The sequence below is a fragment of the Tachysurus fulvidraco genome, chromosome 22, assembly GCF_022655615.1.
Source record: "Tachysurus fulvidraco isolate hzauxx_2018 chromosome 22, HZAU_PFXX_2.0, whole genome shotgun sequence".
NCBI classification, from domain to species: Eukaryota; Metazoa; Chordata; class Actinopteri; order Siluriformes; family Bagridae; genus Tachysurus; species Tachysurus fulvidraco.
Genome location: NC_062539.1, coordinates 3,355,289 through 3,366,690, shown reverse-complemented (window position 1 = coordinate 3,366,690; position 11,402 = coordinate 3,355,289). Strand labels below are relative to the sequence as shown.

The 11,402-nt window shown below is 40.1% G+C and overlaps 3 protein-coding genes across 3 annotated transcripts in view; all 3 read left to right on the top strand.

Moving 5' to 3' along the window:
• si:ch211-106n13.3 (vWFA and Collagen domain-containing protein) overlaps positions 1-5,985 on the top strand; it is a 32,929-nt gene extending 26,944 nt beyond the window's left edge. The window contains exons 23-29 of the mRNA XM_027166125.2: positions 1,189-1,233; positions 1,414-1,446; positions 2,103-2,249; positions 2,878-2,932; positions 3,801-3,992; positions 4,174-4,251; positions 5,124-5,985. Of these exons, the coding sequence (XP_027021926.2) occupies positions 1,189-1,233; positions 1,414-1,446; positions 2,103-2,249; positions 2,878-2,932; positions 3,801-3,992; positions 4,174-4,251; positions 5,124-5,314 (741 nt within the window). The 3' untranslated portion in view covers positions 5,315-5,985. The remainder of the gene's footprint in view (positions 1-1,188; positions 1,234-1,413; positions 1,447-2,102; positions 2,250-2,877; positions 2,933-3,800; positions 3,993-4,173; positions 4,252-5,123) is intronic.
• A 404-nt stretch (positions 5,986-6,389) lies between these two features.
• Positions 6,390-8,584, top strand: LOC113655492 (C-C chemokine receptor type 3-like). The gene has a single exon (XM_027166066.2). The coding sequence runs from the start codon at positions 6,605-6,607 to the stop codon at positions 7,667-7,669; it is 1,065 nt and encodes a 354-aa protein (XP_027021867.1). The 5' UTR covers positions 6,390-6,604; the 3' UTR covers positions 7,670-8,584.
• A 2,342-nt stretch (positions 8,585-10,926) lies between these two features.
• hecw1b (HECT, C2 and WW domain containing E3 ubiquitin protein ligase 1b) overlaps positions 10,927-11,402 on the top strand; it is a 37,165-nt gene continuing 36,689 nt past the window's right edge. Inside the window, exon 1 of the mRNA XM_047806302.1 lies at positions 10,927-11,145. Within this exon, the coding sequence (XP_047662258.1) occupies positions 11,116-11,145 (30 nt within the window). The 5' untranslated portion in view covers positions 10,927-11,115. The remainder of the gene's footprint in view (positions 11,146-11,402) is intronic.

The following is an 11,402-nucleotide window of genomic DNA, read 5'->3' as shown; positions in this document are numbered from 1 at the left end:
TGAAGTGTGATGGACTGTGACGTTTATTTTCATGTTGTGTGTTGAGTCTCGGTGCGGGGGATAGTGTGAACGGAGCATGTTACGCTTAGTCAGCTCTTTCTGAGACAGACGCATATGGAAACAGAAAGCAAGAGACAGATGTTTGCAGGTGCAGGTTGCTATAGAAATAAATAGAAATAAAACAGTGCTGTTATAGGAAACTAATCAGCAACAGCAGCGGGGTGAAATGTTTTTATTTATTTCTTCACAGTGATTTTTCAAGGCTCTTTGTCCTTAAACAATTGTCCACACTATCAACAGTCACAGCGTGTTTAATCCGTTTATGTCTGTAAGTCGTTACTATAGAAACGCTTATACAGTATTTGACTGAGCGTATAAATATCAACCCTGTTCTAAAAAATAAATCACCTTCTGACCAATCAGATCTGAGCATTCGACAGCACTCTGGTGATAATGCATTCAGTCCCAGGAATATAATAAAACGTTTCACACTTGTACCCGGGGTTATGAAACCCTGCTCTAAATGCAGCGCAGTGTTAAACCTTCATTATGGTTCTAAATGTGGACATTTTGTGGTGATAAATGTGACCCGGCATTAGAATGTTACAACAAGCAACAAGACAAGAGGAACGCTGGATTTATCCAATCACGGAGCGGTTGGTTAAGCCATCGATATCAGATTATTAAGAGCCAGGATTTATTGTTAACTCCAGATAAAGTGTGAGCAGCGTGACCCATGAAACAAGACCCAGGACCCAGGCGGAGCTATACATACCGTATTTTACGTATTATAAAAATACTTGGCTCTTTTTCTTGTCGACACCGTGTTTTCCTTTCCTGCACATTTTGCAGAAATTTAAAAAGAAATATGATGAAAATTCATGGACTAAAAGTGTAACAATGTCAAGTGCTGCTAAAGAAGGGGACATGACTCACACAAATTCTCTGAAACAATGATTCTTCAGCATTAAACGGAAACTTGTCATCACTTTTAACCACAGTACACATTTGTGCAATCACACACGCACACACACACACACACACACATATATATATATATATTTATATACACACTACACATGCAGCGAAGTATACACCAGGGACTCTGTTAAGGAATCACATAAGTGCCTAGACAGTTTTCTGAAAATGTGCAGGGAGAAAAAAAAAGTTTCTCTTTTCTCCTTTCAGGGGATGAGAGGAAGCGAAGGATCACCGGGGCTTCCAGGAAAACCTGTATGTGACACACAATAACCTCATTATGATGATAATAGTATTTTTAATAGAATAAATAAGTATTATTTTCTCCAGGTTGTGATACAAACGATTGTATAAAACCGTGTTAAAATGTGTGCGATGCCGCAGATGTAACGGAAAGAATGTGTGTTTTCTTTCTTTCTACCCGCAACGTCGCAGGGCGAGCCGGGCCTCAGAGGTGGTAAAGGAGAGGTGTGTATTCGTCCTCCGAGACACTTTCACAATCGTGTTTCGTTCTTATTCACAAACATGGAGCTCTTTCAGTTTCTGCCACTTTTCAGACTCCTTATTGGAACATAAACTTGATAAGTTAATAATTAAAATGAGAAATCAGGATAACACTAATGATTATAAAGACGCCGTATGATCTGCGGGTTTGTTTCGTGAGACGTTTAACATCCGTTGTCAGGGATTTGCCTGTTTTCTTGAGAAGACGAAATTCGAAGTTCGAAGTTCTAGGAAAATTTCTTAAAAAAGAAAGGGGGCGGAGTCAGACGGATCAGCGTTTGTCAGCCGTTTCACTGGGATCTTAGATGATACACAAAAACAGTCCTAACATGATAGTGGATAGAGAGATGGGAGTGGGTGTGGGTGGGGGTGGGGGTGCGGGGTGGGTTGTTGGATGGGGCATCTTTCATCGATAGATCGATCCAAAAAAAAGAACATTTCCACTAAAACACCATCCTGCTCTAACAAAGAGTTTGTAGCACATTGTGTTTGTGACCTGGACAAAAGCTCAGTCTGTATTTATTTAAGTTAATCTCTCTCTCTCTCTCTCTCTCTCTCTCTCTCTCTCTCTCTCTCTCTCTCTCTCTCTCTCTCTCTCTCTTTCTCTCTTTCCGTCTCAGCGAGGTGCAGACGGAGATCCGGGAATCAGAGGGGTCGATGGGAAAAAGGGAGAAATTGGTCCAATTGGACCAGCAGGACCTCGAGGATCTCGAGGAAACGATGGGTTGCCAGGGCAACCAGGTATCCCAGGTTACCCAGGAAAACCAGTAAGTGTCAAATCACAACATTAAATCAAAATGTTACACAATCTTGAGGAAGAACAGACAAAAGACAAAAACAACTCCAGACAATGAGCACCAATAACTTCTGGATATTCTCCTGAGGTGGCTGTGGTTTGTTTTTTTGTTTTGTTTTTAAAAAAAATAGAAGTGATACTCAGCCTCGGTGAGGAAACAGCATGTTGCTGCAATAGTGCAAAAGTTTGTACCCCCAATGTTATTTGAATGGAAAAGGGGAAAATGTACATTTTCTTCTTGACATCAAAAGAATAACAGGAATAGTGTATCTCGGTTGGAACCTGAGCGTGGTTTACTTTCTGTACAAAGTTGATACGCTATCATACATGTTTCCTACACGTCTGCATTGATTTCCTCTGGGTTCATTGGTTTCATGTTCTTAAATTGCCCCAGAAGTGAAAGAGTGTGTGAGGATGACACGTGATGAACAGGAGACCATTCCAGAGTGAATTCCTACTTCAAGTCCATCCTAAGACAGAAGACTAATAAACAAATGAATGAATGAATGAATGAATGAATGAATGAATGAAAATCTACGCTAAATGTCTTGGTCTAATAGATTATATCTGATATCTTGATCTGTTGCTACCGGTTTCAGGGTAAGCCGCCTTCCGAAGAACAACTGATGAAGATCTGTGGCTCGGTGTTACAGAGTAAGTGTTTTTTACAGAGTTAAAGCTCGTTCAAATGCAGAAACGGACTTCAAGCCTCTAAACTGGAAGGCTCAATGCGGTTAAGTGATTCACTGTGTGTACTAACAGACCTTAATGTTATGGTCAGGTGTCTGCATCATTGTGTACGCATGTGATTGTACACATCAGCATATTGGTTAGCCTTGGAAAGACCAGCGCTGTCAGTTAGCAGCAAGAGGGAAACATCTGTAGCTGCGAAAGGAGCGACTACACTTTCAATTCACTATTTTAGAGGAAAGACATAAGTCTGTTTAACAGACACAGTTGCTCAATACATGGTGGCATTTTTCATATATGTTTGAGCTCAGCACTTTCTTTTTCTTTATTATTTATACTGTATGCATGTAAAAATACGAACGTACGGTCACAGATGGAGGTCGGCTTCTCCGAATCCTTCCGTTAGAAATACAAATCTGAGAAACCACAAATCTGTGCAAATTGTGTGAAGTTTTCATGGTAGGTTCAATTATGAGTTGATATTATATAATATTCGATTATGCTTTTTGGTCTTACGCACAAATACGAAGCGAACTGCCAGATAACATTTTATACGTTATAAAAATAGCGATAATAAAATAAATAGATACCATAAAATAAATCAGTCTGTATGTACAGTATATGCTAGAGATCTGTTTATATATATATATACATGTGCAATATCCTTGGTATGTAAATACATGTGTGTATATATATATATTATCAGCGATTTATTTATTTATTTTTGCTTAGTTAATACCGTGTGCACTCACCGTCAGTCGTTAAAATCCATGGCAGTCATGAAACTTAACGTATTAGCAGAAATCCTAACAAAAGCTGATTTTCTCAACAGATCAACTGCCACAGCTCCTTCAGGCGATGTCCCTCAGAAGCTGCCAACCATGTGAGACAATTAAAGGACCCCCAGGTGATCCAGGGCCCCCAGGACCCCAAGGCACAGCTGGAGAGCCAGGCTATCCTGGTAGACCTGGAGCACAGGGATACCCAGGACAACCTGGAGCGATGGGGCCAGTCGGTCCAAAAGGTAACACAGAACGATACATGGCCACATAAATTCTGACTACATGACTCATGTCACTTTTTTTAGTCTTTTTGAAACAATTGACATATTTCGGTTATAAAATGAGAGGAACTGCTGCTGCACATTTACTTTCAGTCTTCAGAAATGAAACAGTTTTTACATTTAATGCTCATTTGATCTGCAGGACAAACTGGACCAATGGGAATGAAAGGTGCCAAAGGAGAAAGTCACACTGGGCTCCCAGGACCTCCAGGTCCAACAGGTATTATGCTTTTTTATTTTTTATTTTTTTTGATGTAACTATTATACACAGATGAATAAATCAGATGCCGAACCAGTGGAGATGACTTTTTGTAGTGCCAACCAGAAACAAGGGAATAAACCTTTTATTTATTGACCTTCACCAAACAAATATTTTCATTTGATACGCATGAGATCTATGTTTAAACATTACAAGCTTTACAGTGACGTGAGTGCTGTGACGATAGAACACGACTCCAACTGCAAACCCACAGTCATAGCAACAGCCTTCTGATTAATTATTTTGTTGTGCTACATTATAAACCTATTTGTTTCACACCGTGTCTGTATTACACCACAGGCGGTGCTCGGAAAGTAGCTCCAGCTGCAGGCTGTAACGTGAACACTAGGTTTCAACAGGAATCTCTAGGTTTTTCTAATACGTTATTGTTTCTATAGTAACAGATCATACATAGGGACACTCCAAATAGTCTAAGACTAATATATAGTCCAAATAGACTAAGATAGTATGTATATATATATATATATACACACAGTAGATTGAGTGTGAGTGTTAGAGAAGCTAATGAGAGAATGTTTATCGTAGTTTGGTTTCCAAGCCAACAAACCTTAGGACAGTGAAAGTTTCAGTCGACTGATAACCGTAACTGTAATATAATCTCTTTTAGTCAGAGGTTTCTTCTTGACGCCGCCTCAGGGACTTTTTTCCCTTACCACCATCATTGACTCTGGATAAATGAAAAAGCATCTATTTTCTATCCGGAATTTCTTCGTTTCCGTACAGCCGCTTTCGTAAAAAAAAAAACGTCTGTTACTAAAAGCATTATACAAATAAAACCAGATTGAGTCGAAATGCATTTTTGTTTCTTCCAGGTTTGCAAGGTCCTCGTGGACTGGATGGAGAGGGATATCAAGGACCCCCGGGGTCTACGGGGAAGCCGGGTTCGCCTGGTATCCCTGGGAAACGAGGTCCTCCCGGGACCACCGGTGTTTGCGACCCATCCTCCTGTTATATGGGTTATGTCAGCCAGCAGGGTCACTTCAACAAAGGACCCGGCTTTTAGCGAACTACCTTGATCCACATTTCGTAATGACTTTTTAGGGCCTAAACTGTCTGAGGTGATGTTTGTGTATTGGCCTGTGTTTGATTTGTATTCCCTAACCTCTGATATTAACCTCAGCCCAAATCCAGGGCTCGGAGTTTGAACGTGGCAGTTTTTACTTGATATTGTTTGTTTACTACGTTTGGTTTCGAAGCTAGAATAACAATCATGTAACGTAGCAGTGTGAAAGATTAGAGTTTGCTTTGTAGAATAGAGTGAAACGTTCATCTGGAAAACGAAGCCTAGTACAACCAAACTTTGCTGAGTAAGAAAAGATCATTGCGTTTTGAGTCACCCGTTCGCAGAAGACATTGAAACCACACTTCTTTCAGTCCCATGTTGGTGCTCGCTTTTGTGAATTGCATTTAATTGTAAATAGACACAGGTGTTGCACTGCCTTTTGAAATACTACCTCTGTATTCGACACGGAGTGGTCCGACAGCTAGACAATATTTTGTTATAAAAGCGTTGGCTGATATCTCAGGCTGCTCAGGATGTCTCATGTTTTTGGGTTTGTTTGTTTTTTCTTTTTAAAAATCTCATTCTGTGTGTGTTGGATCACGTCCAGGTTTTGTGTGTGTGTGTGTGTGTGTGTGTGTGTGTGTGTGTGTGTGTGTGTGTGTGTGTGTGTGTGTGTGTGTGTGTGTGTGTGTGTGGACTACTGCATTTTATTTATTTTTTTTTAATGTCTGAACATTTTTCACAAAAGCTTTCTTCCATTTTTTTTGTTTTTTTATCCGTTCTTCTGAACCATTTTTTTTAATTATTATTTTTTTTAAATATATATATATATTGAATGTCTGCTAATCGACTAGATTTTCATCTGTTTACATTTGAAATGAAACCATGTACATGTAACAGTGATCAAATAAAATATTCCTAAAACATACAATATTCACTCTGTTTTAATGGATTTATATTTATAGGTGTCCAGATTAGAAATATTCATTTTATTTGCCTGCACAGGATGGCTAGGAAGCCGATTGTGAAAAAAAATCTTGCCAGTAAACGCGTGCAGTTCCTCTTTCTGGTGCAGATCTAGTATTAGTGCTTGTTGAAGTGTTAAGTCTTGTTGCAGTAGAGCGAAAGCCGCAGAAGGGTTCATATCCCGGCAGGGCAGGTTCCTCTGAGATAACTAAAAAAAAAAAACCCCACTGTTTTCCGATTTTTACAGCTGAGAGACTAGAACAAAGACGCTCGATTTATTTATTTTTGTTATTGTGGTTGCTCCGAGGTAACGAAGGACTTGCCATGGCAGACGATCAGTATGACGAATATCTGGAAAGCTTTTTCAACACGAACATCACAGAAGATCCGCAGCATGTCGTCATGAACGATACGGTGATTTTGTGCGAGAAGACAGACGTGATTCAGTTTGGTGCAGCGTTCATACCTACGTTCTACTACATGAACTTTTTGTTGAGCCTTGTGGGAAACAGTCTGGTTCTGTGCATCATCTACAAGTACGAGAAGCTTGGTACGGTCACCAACATCTTCCTGCTCAACCTGGTTATATCGGACCTCCTGTTCGCCTCCACTTTGCCTTTCTGGGCCGTCTACCACCGCTCCGAGTGGATATTTGGCCCCTTTCTTTGCAAGGTTATCGGTAGCTTGTACTCCATAGGCTTTTCCAGCTCCATCCTCTTCCTCACCCTTATGACCTTTGACCGCTACCTGGCTGTGGTCCACGCCATCACAGCTGCCAAGAGCCGCCAGAGAGCGTACGCTTTCTCCTTGTCTTTTGTCATCTGGTTTATCAGTGTCCTCTCTAGCCTTAAAGACATGGTCCTGTACAACATACGGGAGAACAAAATAAACGGCTGGGTGTGTGAAGAGAGCGGCTACACGTACCAGACCATAGTCAAATGGCAGCTGGTGGGTTACTACCAGCAGTTCGGGCTGTTCTTCCTGCTTCCACTGATGATGGTGTTCTACTGCTATGCCCGAATCACCATTCGCATCGTCTCCACACGCATACAGGAGAAGTGCAGGGCTGTCAAGCTCATTTTCATCATCATCTTCACCTTCTTCATCTGCTGGACGCCCTACAATGTGGTCATCTTCCTCAAGGCGCTACGCTTGTCCTCCAGAGACAGATCGTGCTCCGATGACCTGGACTATGCAGAATATGTCACACGGAACATTGCATACTTATACTGCTGCATCAGCCCCGTGTTCTACACTTTTGTGGGGAAGAAGTTCCAGAGCCATTTCCGGAAACTTCTAGCAAAGCACATACCGTGTTTAAAGATTACCATCCTGTCGTCTCAAAGCAGCAGGACCACATCGTTCAGAAGCCCTAATACAGAGTACTAGTAACTGATGAAATGTCACACCAGACGGAATTTGGCAATGTTATACTTCTGAATACTGGGATCTTCTGAAATTCTGAATATTTCAAGGGTTCTGACATTATACTGTACATTTCCTAAGTGTATACAGTTCCTTAGAATGTTCTGAAGTTCTTAATATTAGAAGGTTCTGAACTACTTAAAATGTTTAGGTTCCGAAGTTCTTCATAATGGGAGCTTCCGAACTTCTTAATATTGAAAAGGTTTCAACTTTTGCTTAATGGTAGCTTCTAAATGTCTGAATATTGAACTAATGTATAGTGGAAGGTTCTGACATTTTTATATATAGCTCACAGACTGGTGCAGGCTGCAGGGTTTAAGGATGTGAAGATTTTGTCTGGATTAAAATGTTCTGCTTGGGCTCAGGTTCATCATGAGTAGGTGGTGTAGGTGGTGTTGTGTGTACCCACATTTCAGAACAATGAGACAAAAAGAAAAATACAAGGAAGCTGGGCAAGGTGACCATTTTTTTGTGTCTGTGAGCTCCTGAACTACTCAGAAGTCTTTCTTTTTTTTTTTTTTACTTCTTCTATTTTGTTTTGTTTTTGATTGGAAAGTGAAACAACTGCTGATAAAAAAAGCTGTATATCTGATCGATGTGATGTTTTCACCCATGTACAGAGAATCTTTTACGTTTTCACTTCATATTTTTGCTTAAAGTAGAGTTAGCTTACGGTAGACGTCTTCCCGATGAACTAAATGCATCATGTTGTTAGATTGTCATGTTATTAGGAAAATAATCAGTGTGATACGTTCCAGTGTGAAGCAACTTTACTGTTACCACAACTGTGTGTATTATTCTGCAATAACTGCATGAGAAGGGGTTTATTTCTTTTCTTTTTTTTCCTTTTATGATTAAAGAACATATATGTTGAATCTATTTACTTCCATTTTAATGTCGTATTATTAAAGAACTGCAAAAACTTTTGTACTAAAGACTCACAGTTGGAAGTTTCAGAACCCTGACTTGCTTCACAGTTGGAAGCATCAGAAAAACACTGAAGACTCCTTCCTCAGCGGAAATTTGCCAAATATACAGAAATACACTTTTTTAAAAGCTACTTATGTGGCAGTTTTTGTGTCTGCTGTGATATAGAAACTGTAGAAACTGGTAACTCAACAGCGGCTACAGTCTCACACATGCACACACGCACACACACACACACACACACACACACACACTCAAACTCTGTAGACAATTTAGCGATTCCTATTTTTAATTTTTTAGAGTGTTAACCAGCTTTGTAGATTGAAACCATGTGATGTTAGCTCATGAAAGGCATTAAATCATGTACTACATACTGACTAGGTGGTAAATACTATTATGGATAGACAAATTAATAAAAAAAAAAAAAGAAAAATAGTCACATTATAAGTAAAGCACCGTTACCCAAATTGTAGACTGAAAGTAAATGAGTAATTTAGATGAATAAAAATGTTAGATAAATCATGTCCCTGTTTCATTAGCATGCAACAATATTTAATCCAATTCGATTCAATTCAGATTTATTCGTATAGCGCTTTTAACAATGGACGGTGTCTCGAGGAAGCTTTACAGAACATAAAAAACATAATACATGACGTTTAACATTATAAATATTATCCAACAGTTCAAGATTAACATTAGACTTATATTTAATGTGTTTGTATCGATCTCCAATGAACAAGCCTGAGACGACTGAGGTCGACTGTGGTGAGGAAAAACTCCCTTAGATGGAAGAAGAAGAAACCGTGAGAGGAACCAGACTCAAAAGGGAACCTCATCCTCATTTGGGTGAATTTCTAGGATGAAAAACTCAACACTGTTAGTTAATCAAGACTAGTTAACACAGTTTAAATGGCTAAGGCTTGAATAGGGTTAACTGATACCTACAGATGGCGCTGGTTAACAGCCATTTATTCCACCCAGTGTTTTTAATTAGTGAATTGTTTTTCTATACTTATTAAAAAAAATGTTTCATGCACACAATCCAGGTGATCAAACAGCATGTACACACATTGAGTTCAGTGGTGCAATATTCTGGTGTGATATTTTTAAATGACAGAAACAGAGCTAATATTTAGTGCAGTTTGGTTGCACGGTTTTGAGCATAACTTCATTTAAAATGTCTAACAGTAAGAAGTGCATGAACTTAAATGCGAACTAAACAGCTGAAACGACCTTAATGTTCAGTTTGGACATGTGTTAATGTCTGCTTGGGTCACACACAACAGACCTGTTTACGCGCGTGCTGGTGGGGTGGTGTCATCGTGGTTGCCAGATTGGTCTGGTTTAAACACTCATTGGTCTGGTTTTAGTTCACTAGGTTAATGGTGGTTGAACAGCAGAGCCACTATGGTTTGGTATAGTTTTGGCATTTTGCATGCACAAAATAGATGGGTTTTTTTTGCCTATTTTATTTATTTATTTTATATTTGTCGCTTCAGTGTGAGTGATGTGGAGGTGCTGTCGTGTCATAGCTCCTCAGTTCCCAGTTTAGTAATGAACTTGGGTCACAGCTCATATGAAGTTTCTAATGTATTTCCAGTGTCTATGTAGGTTTCTTCTGGGATCTCGGGATTTCAAAAGCCAGACGCTGGATTTGAAACTTTTAGCTAAGCGTGCAATAAGGGTGGTATGCCAAAGGTGTATAGATCACTACCCTGTGAAGAACTGGTGCCCCCATTCGAGGGTGCGTCCTCACCACATACCTTCAAATACCCTGTGAATGCAATGCAACCCTGTCCAGGATGAAAGATAAATGAACATAATACATGCAGTCTCCTCACATGTCCAGGATCCCAGTCTGATTCTGAACTCAATGTGGAGTTCCCCCAATGTCCTTAATGGTTTCCTTCAGGTTCTCTGATTTACAGATATGATGGATTAGAGACTCTAAATTGCTACTAGGTTTGAAAGTGTGTATTGCATGATGGCCTGGGATGGCCTGGTGTCCCATTCAGGGTGTGTTCTCACCTTTGCCTTGTGTTTTCAAGAAAGCATTTACTGAAGATGAAAATGTGTCATTTGTAAACCAACCATTCAGGCAGGTCAAAGGTAATAAAGTTAAGCTCTTTAGTGTACCACTCCAGTGCCTAGAAAAAAACACCTCTTAGGGTGCAATATGTCCTTGAGGCCGAGTCCTGAATTAAAGTCAGTCATGAAATTCGTTTAGGACAAAAATCAGAGCCCCAAACAATGCAATCTGGCAACCCGGGTTGTGGCGTAGAGGCGGGCGCAGCAGCAAAGAGAATGACACAAGCATCCATTGGTGGTGATGCGCTGGTACCCAGGAAACAAGGAGAGGAGGATGTAGCGTATCTCCATCAGCACAGGAGGCTAGCGCGATGAGCGGGATGCTTTTGTGGGATGTGTGAGAGTTTAACGGAGTAACATGGCCTCTAGAGACTGAGGAGCTCTGATTTCGGAGCATGATTCACCGCCAGGTGATACTGACTCAGGTGAGTGAACAGAGAACCTTATAATAACTCACCTTGGACACGTCCGAAACCGCTTAATATTAAGGCCCTGTTCATCTTAATTGTCATGGATGGACATGCGCTTATGTATCCTAATATTTTGGCATGTTAAGTAATAGGGTAGTGTTTTGGACGCAATCTGTCTTTGTTTATTGCGTTTTGCGTAATTACGCAAATTGTATGTCAATAACCGCGCCCTGTTCACTATATAGTGTACTATTTATTTATTTATTTATTTA